At 35.6% G+C, this 8,353-nt stretch overlaps 1 protein-coding gene across 1 annotated transcript in view; it reads right to left on the bottom strand.

Annotated features, from left to right (window-relative positions):
* Positions 1-849: 849 nt before the first annotated feature.
* thbs2a (thrombospondin 2a) overlaps positions 850-8,353 on the bottom strand; it is a 61,968-nt gene continuing 54,464 nt past the window's right edge. Inside the window, exons 20-22 of the mRNA XM_066659968.1 lie at positions 8,184-8,281; positions 6,189-6,328; positions 850-1,787 (exon numbers count right to left, since the gene is read on the bottom strand). Coding sequence (XP_066516065.1) covers positions 1,780-1,787; positions 6,189-6,328; positions 8,184-8,281 — 246 coding nt within the window. The 3' untranslated portion in view covers positions 850-1,779. The remainder of the gene's footprint in view (positions 1,788-6,188; positions 6,329-8,183; positions 8,282-8,353) is intronic.

Genomic DNA, 8,353 nt, shown 5'->3' with positions numbered 1-8,353 from the left:
TTTTAAATCCCTTAGACTGCATTTCATCTTTTACCCTCTGCAACTCCTGCACTACATTCTCTACTCCCTGCAACTCCTTACCTTAATGTCTTTGTATTTACATCTCTGTCTGTAAAGCCCAGTTTGTGAATGCAATTGTTCACTCTTAACTACTACAACTTTTCTGAAATTGTAAATTATAATCTGCTTTAAATTTTGTTGTTTATGTAGTTGTTGATATTATTATATGAAACATCTGACATTTATACATTTATATATGGAGGGTTCATTCATTCATTGTCTGTAACCACTTATACAGTTCAGAGTCGTGGTGGGTCCGTAGCCTACCCAGAATCATTGGACGCAAGGCAGGAATACCTTGGAGGGAGTCCTTCACAGTGTGACACACTCACACATTCACTCACACACAGGGACACTTTTGAATCACCAATCCACCTACCAACATGTGTTTTTGGACCGTGGGAGGAAACTGGAGCACCTGGAGGAAACCCACGAGGACAAAGGGAGAACACACCAAACTCCTCACAGAAAGTCACCCGGAGCGGGACTTGAACCCACAACCTCCAGGTACCTGGAGCTGTGTAACTGTGAAACCCCCTGTTGCACCACCATCACCCATGAATATTTTTTTTCTCCTTATTTGTTTAGATAATAGAACAAGAGAGAATTTTGTTGCAACTTTGATTTTTGGTACAAGGTGAAGACAAAACTACATCTTCACAGATGCAAAGTTATTCGTAGTTACACAGACCCTTGAGAGCTCTCACATATTTATAATAGAGTTTTGCAAACAACAAAGAGAGAAATCCGTAAAATAAAGAAACCGACACTATTGTGTAAAATGAGCTTTAATACTGCCAGTTCCTTTTACCAATAATATTTATAGGCTTTTGTGATACAGATACAGCCATAAAAATACAGCCATAAAACTGCTATAAACTATCAAAAAGCAATGAAAAATGTAAAGCATTTTACTGTGAATCTTTGCTGAAATGTAACCATGCAAAAATTGAGACCAACTAGAGTGTAGCAAGTTTGTGTGTGTATGTAATATTAAGGCACATTAAAAGTCAATACTCACATTTTACCTCATATTTTGGTGCAAACAGTAATCAAGTATGGAACAATATTTTATACATATAAAACTGTTTTTGAATTACTGTAAAAATGATATAAGCATTTTCTTTTGTCAGTGTAAACAAATAAATAATTATTTACAATCTCCATGTACTGCAAGCAACAATTCAGATGTAAATTAACTGAATTGTAAGCCACAGAAATAAGTTACAAAAAAAATTATAATACAGTGGAAATATAAACGTCTTCATTCCAATGTGTTGATACAATAGCCAGAACATGGAACATAAAAAAGAAGAATGAATAACAATTCTGACAAAAAAAAAAAAATACATTTGAAGAAACAACAGAACTTTAACAAAACAATGTGCAAGTAAAGCAGTTTTTGATGGAGAGTTCATTACATGCTAGATTGTAAATGCTAGACTGTAGGCAAAGATATGTAAAAAAAAGAAAAATCAGCACTCTGTCTCCTGCTACAGGTTTGTCCATTTTTATAAGAACAAATAATGTGGTTATACACAGAACTGGTCTGTTATTGCTTCTCTGTGCATCATTCTGATCTGCGTTTTTCCATCCCTTCCCTGCTGATAATGGAAACTTAGATATTCCATCTTGTTGATGGGTGTCCTCAATATAATTGTTCAAAAGTACTTACTGACTGGCATTACACTCTTTTATATGCTTCATGGCTTGTATTTTTCAGTTATCTAGACAAAGAGAAAGAATTCATTATTTAGAATCACAGCCCATTCAGCTTTACTTTTTCCCACTCTCCATCTACTAATAACATTTAACTACAGCCTGAGATATGTCATACAAACCTATTTTTATTTATTTTTATATATGTTTTAAAATTATTATTATTTTATTTATTATTATTTTTTGCAGCATGCAATTTGCAATCTATTATCTCATGTTTTTAGTGAGTAGCTACATGTTCTTTTTATTGCATTAAAAAAAACTTTTCCATGAAGGTATTTGTAGTTATTTTCCTTATTATGACTCATTTTGTATGGTTTGCTGTGGCAAATCCACTTCACAGTCAAATAGCCTGTAAACACCATATTTTACTCTGTGGGCTCAGTGATTCGGATTGCATTCAGATTTCACTTGACCACATAGAAACCAAGGCGTATACACCCCTAGGATACATCATGATTGAAATAATGCAAACCAACTGCTTTCTCCCGTGGATCACTGCCACAATCACAACAGTTGCAAAATCTTTACCTCTGCTAGAGCAGACCCATTTGTTTTAAATTGTTTCTTCCCATGTCTGAAATTGTATAATACAGTGGTTTTACTCAGTAAGAAACCATATATTCTTTGAGAAATAAAACCAGAACAGCATGTGTTGACATTCTTTTTACAGAAAGTTATAGACAGTTAAACTGGGGACCAAATTTACTTCATATTTTAAATGCAATAATGCAGAATTCCAAAATTCCAAAACATGCATTACTTGGTAATTTAAATGCCTTGAGGTTGAGAAACTTTGATGTACAGTACCAGTCAAAAGTTTGGACACTACTAATTTGCCATTGGCGTATTAGAGCTATTTACTCTATAGAACTGTGTACCAGGGCCTGCCGCTGCACAACTCAAGTTATGATCTCAAACAGTTCTACAAATTAACTCTTGATGAGCCTCATGAAGCTGATTGAGAGAATGCAGAGAGTGTGCAAAACTCTCATCAAAGCAAAAGGTGGCTACTTTGAAGAAACTAAAGTATAAAACTTATTTTGGTTTGTTTAACACTTTTTTGTTCCTTCATAGTTTTAATGTCTTCTGTATTCATTTACAATGTAGAAAATAATAAAAAACAAACAAAACCCAGAACATGTCTAAATTTTTGACTGGTGCTCTACATTCACAATATGCCCCAAAACAAAGGAAACCCTCACTGAGTGGGTATGTCCAAATATTTTGCTAGTACTGTACTTTGCTTCATATGTCAGGAGAAGGTCAGTTAAGTAGCATTCAAAATAACCAACCACAAACCATAGTTTTTATTCTAAAAAATAGGACTACCACTAAAATAAATCTGGAGAAAAGTCTACTTAATGTTATCTAAATACAACATATATTCTTTGAAGTAAAAAGTTGATTGCTTTAGCAGCTCACCATATAATGCTTTCCTTTAAGCTATTATACTCGCAATAGCATGCTAACAATTAACAAAATAAATAAATAAATAAATAAATTTGTTAAATTTGTTGTTTACATTTCATGTTCAATTACTTTTTAACTCACAGTTCATGAAAGTACAGGTGCATCTCAGTAAATAAGAATATCATCAAAAATTTTATTATTTTAGTAATTCAGTTCAAAAGTGAAACTTGTATATTATATAGATGCATTACAAAGAGTGATCTGTTTCAAGCGTTTAATTCTTTTAATGATTAAAGCTTACAGCCAATGAAAACCCAAAATCATTATTTCAGAAAATTTAAATATTATATAAGACCAATTAAAAAAATTATTTTGTGATAATACAGAAATGTTGGTTTACTGAAAAGTATGCACAGTATTTGCACTCAATACTTGGTTGGGGCTCCTTTTGCATGAATTACTGAATCAATGCAGCTTGGCATGGAGGTGATCAGCCTGTGGCACTGCTGAAGTATTATGGAAGCCCAGGTTGCTTTGATAGCGGCCTTCAGCTCGTCTGAATTGTTGGGTCTGGTGTCACTCATCTTCCTCTTGACTCTGTTCTCTATGGGGTTTAGGTCAGGTGAGTTTACTGGCCAATCAAGTACAGTGATACTGTGGTCATTAAACCAAGTATTGGTACTTTTGTCAGTGTGGACAGATGCCATGTCCTGCTGGAAAATGAAATCCGCATCTCAATAAAGCTTGTCAGCAGAGGGAAGCGCTAACTTTGGACTTGATATAACACAGTGGACCAACACCAGCAGGTGACATGGCTCCCCAAACCATCATTGATTGTGGAAACTTTGCACTAGGCTCAAGCAGCTTGGAATGTGTGCCTCTCCACTCTTCCTCCATACACTGAGACATTGATTTCCAAATAAAACGCAAAATTTACTTTCATCTGAAAACAAGACTTTGGACACTGAGCAACAGTCCAGTTCCTTTTTTTCCTTGGCCCAGGTAAGACACTTCTGGTGTTGTCTCTGGGTCATTAGTGGTTTGACACAAGGAATGTGACAGCTGTGGAAATGTCCTGGATACGTCTGTGTGTGGTGGCTCTTGAAGCACTGACTCCAGCAGCAGTCCACTCCTTGTGAATCTCCCCCAAATTTTTGAATGGCCTTTTCTTGACAATACTTTCAAGGTTGCGGTTTTCCCTGTAGCTTGTGCACCTTTTTTCTACCACACTTTTTCCTTCCACACAACTTTCCATTAATTTGCTTGGATACAATAGGGAGATGTCAATGACTAGATTCTGGACATCTGTCAAGTTAACAGTCTTCCCCATGTTTGTGTAGCCTACTGAACCTGACTAAAGGACCATTTTAAAGGCTTAGGAAACATTTGCAGGTATTTTGTGTTGATTATTTGGACTTTCTGAGATAATGAGTTTTGGGATTTCATTGGCTGTGAGCCATAATCATCAATGTTAAAAGAAATAAACGCTTGAAATAGATCACTCTGTTTTTTTAATTGAATTACTAAAATTAATCAACTTTTTGATGATATTCCAATTTACTGAGATTACCTGTATTATGGTGTTACCATCCGGATCTGTTGGCAATGCTTCAAGTGTTCACTGTCAGATACTGCTTCCTGTTTCCCTGTGTCCATGTGCTTTGTGCCACATGTATTGTTCTAAGCTTCTCCTTTCCTAGGCATGTGTTCTTTACCAGTGTCCAGGGGTATTCCACAAAGCAGGATTTCTCAGTTTAGCCAGTCAAGCCTGTCTGATAAGAACAGAGATGAGGGAAATTCTTTTTGGACAGTCCTCAGTTTTTGGCTTAAGTTAGCTGGCTAACAAAGAAATCCTGCTTTGTGGAATACCCCAAGGGATTGTTCAACGTGCCGCAAGTTCCGCAGTGCTGGCACTAGTTGTGTCTGTTCTTTGTTTGCGTAGATCTTTTTATCTGAAACACGCACTGTGGAGAGTCTGGTTTTGTTTTTTAGTTTCTATGGTTCTGTGTCATTTAAGTTTCATCTGCAACTGCATCAATCCATTTTTTGACTCAGTTACTTGGTATGCTTAGTGTAAATAGCATGGTGTTGCTTTGTGTAAAGAGTGTGATGTTACTATAAATATAAACATTATAATCCTGTTGTTTGCACTTAGTGTAAACAACATTTGCCAAATGTTTCAGTCCTCCTTCTGAGATGCACTGACACATTAAAATTCATTCACACATGAAGAAAATCTCAATGGAACTATAACATCCCAATAGATTTTTTTTCACAGCATATATGAGATTTAGAGAGGTATATTTTTGTACATGGTTCCTGGAAGATACCTGAAGCTGCCAACCACATCTACAAATTCTAAAATTAAAATTTAAGTTTATATCCTGCTGTTGTCTTTACTTGTTTACTTGTCAGTCACAGATAATTATAATAAGTTAAATTGTTCATTTTGAATATCATTGTTGAAAAGATTCTGAATTAGAAACGAGAATATATCTGATTTGAAAATTTGAAGTGTTAGGCCAATCCTTTTTTCATTGAAGTGGCAATACTTTTACTGTAGTATTCTTTAAGTTACTCTTCTCACATTTTGCTCACATATTTAATCAAAATATTGAATTTCGCTGAAGCTCATGAGAATAATTTGTGTAGTCCCTATAGTTTGCCATGCAATTGAGTAAATATTTTTGTTTGCAACATGCCTGATTTAGATTATTTACATAATTACAAAGCCCAGTAAATCAACACTTTAGACTGCAAAATCAAGTATAAGTTGCCTCTTTGTGCAACGATTTTAGCAGCGTTCTGTGAAAAATGTTTTTTTTTTTGGGGGGGGGGGGGGGGGGGGGGCTGGGTGGCAGGGGTGGATGTAGTTCAGATTTGGGAAAGTTTATCCAATCTCACAATTGTAGGTGCTCTTGGTGAATGCACAGATCAAAATTTAAATAAACCAAAAGTATAGCTTTATATCATGCTACTCATTTACATTCACTCACCTCGACATTCATATTTAAGGTCAGAGAAGAACACCAGTTCCTGTGAAAACACAAACAATCCTAATCGTCCTCCTGCGAATGTCTTGTCATAGACCGGCCCTGAGTCTGCCATTATTTGCTTCCCCTCATACACCACCACTCTGAAAAAAGAGAATGTAATGTATCATGTAATATAGCATATAATATTTTGTAACTAATTTCAGTTTAATCAAGCAGATTATATACAAATTTACAATTAACAGCAGTTTATAAATAATGTTTAATATTTAAGGTGTGATTTTTTTTTTTGCTTAACTAAAAACAGAAACTTAATCTGAAATAAAAATTGTTCTGGCTGTCTGTGACATTCAGGATTGATTGCAAAATTATTTGAATTCATTTGAACTTAAGTGGCCTAGTACCTAATTACTTTCAAGACTGTATAAACATATACATATATGTTCCTTAGCTTAGCTTGGCTTAGTTATTTTTTAGCTCTATCAATGCTGTCCTTATCCAGGTCCTTAGAGTTAAAGGGGCAATCTGTAATATCAAGTGTTTAAAATGGAATCTACAATACAGATTTAAAGCCGTGGAGAGAGCTATCAATCCCCTCCCCTGAGAAAGAGAATGCTGCAGACTGGAGACACAAAGGGGAGAGTTCTTGATTGAGGAAACTCTCAATAACTTTTTGCATCAGCCACTGAAAAACTGCTACTGGCTAATCACATTTTGCATTGGCCAATTGCAGATTGCAAAGAGCTGTCTGTCATATTTTCCCCCTAAGTTCAGCCACTAGTATTTTCACAAGGTTGCTTATCTCTTTAAACCTTAAAATTTACACTTGGAGATTCTTGCATGGACTTCCACAAGCCAGACAATAACCTAGAGGTGGGGAAATGTGACACAGCTATATATTTTTTTTGTTCTTTATTAAGCACATATGTGAAAAAGAACAAGTTTTAAAAGAATATTGGGTGGATTGGAGACTCAAAGGTGTATATAGGTGTGAATGTGTGACTAAATGTGTGAGTGTTTGTCACCCTGTGAAGGACTGGTGCCCAGTGATTCCGGGTAGGCTCCGGACCCTCCACGACCCTGAACTGGGTAAGCGGTTTCAGACAATGAATGGATGAATGAATGAATGGAATTTGGGGTTAATTGCAAGCATGAATTCTCAGTTGCATCTTGCAAAGGGAAATATGTGAGGTTTTTCAAACAACTCTTACTTGTTTAAAACCCATACGCAATGAAGAGACACTCTCATTTGCCTTAATATTTTTACAACAAACAAATGACGGTATTTACATTTTTTAATCATGTTATCATTCACCTTCTTTATATAAAACACACAAAACACAGTATTAAACACCTTTCAATAGTAACTATGCATCACTTATTTTAATCTATACATAGGAATCTATTTCGGAAATTACTAGCTTACCTTTTTAGGAGAAAATTAGCCAATTCTGGATTTGTCTTGTTGTGTTTCTAAGCTGCCTCCATCTTTCAAACACACGGAAGAACACTGAGGCTAGTCCAGTAAAATCTAACATTATCTCTGTTCACTTCATGGCTGAAAGACTCTGTGTTTGTGTGAGCATTAGTATGCACTGGCAACCTGGTGGGTTTGGACTGTAATATAATTGGACAGAGGGCAGGGTCTCATTCTATAACTCTGGTAAAGCTCCACTCCAGATCGGGCACTTCTTAGTGAGAATATACTGGCTTCAGCACTGATCTCAGTGATGGCAGTACTTCAACAGCCTGTTTCCTTAATCTATGATGACACACCCTGGATATTTATCATTTAGTACAGCAAATATATTGCATATTGCTCCTTTAACTATAAAATTTGCAGAGATTGTTTTCCTTCTGTATGCCTTTCTTTTGTTTTCCTTTTTTTAAACACCCTTCCACTGTTCCAAAAAAAAAAAAAAAAAAAAAAAGGCAGCTCAAGACAAATGTGTTATTTTAATTAAATCCTATCATCTTTCTTGTCATTACTATTATTACCTGATGAATCCAGTCTTGGGTCTGTGAATGAGATGCCACCTGTATGCAGTGTAATCCTTCCAGCCAATGTTTTTAGGGTCATGCCACAGAGTGTGAACCTGTAAAAATACAAATGAGCATTCATTGGATAGTCAGTCAGTGTGGTGGTCACACACACATTACTTGTTTGG

This window comes from Hoplias malabaricus, chromosome 2 (assembly GCF_029633855.1).
Source record: "Hoplias malabaricus isolate fHopMal1 chromosome 2, fHopMal1.hap1, whole genome shotgun sequence".
Classification (NCBI taxonomy): Eukaryota; Metazoa; Chordata; class Actinopteri; order Characiformes; family Erythrinidae; genus Hoplias; species Hoplias malabaricus.
The sequence above is the reverse complement of the archived record's forward strand: the minus strand, read 5'-3'. Positions and strand labels throughout refer to the sequence as shown.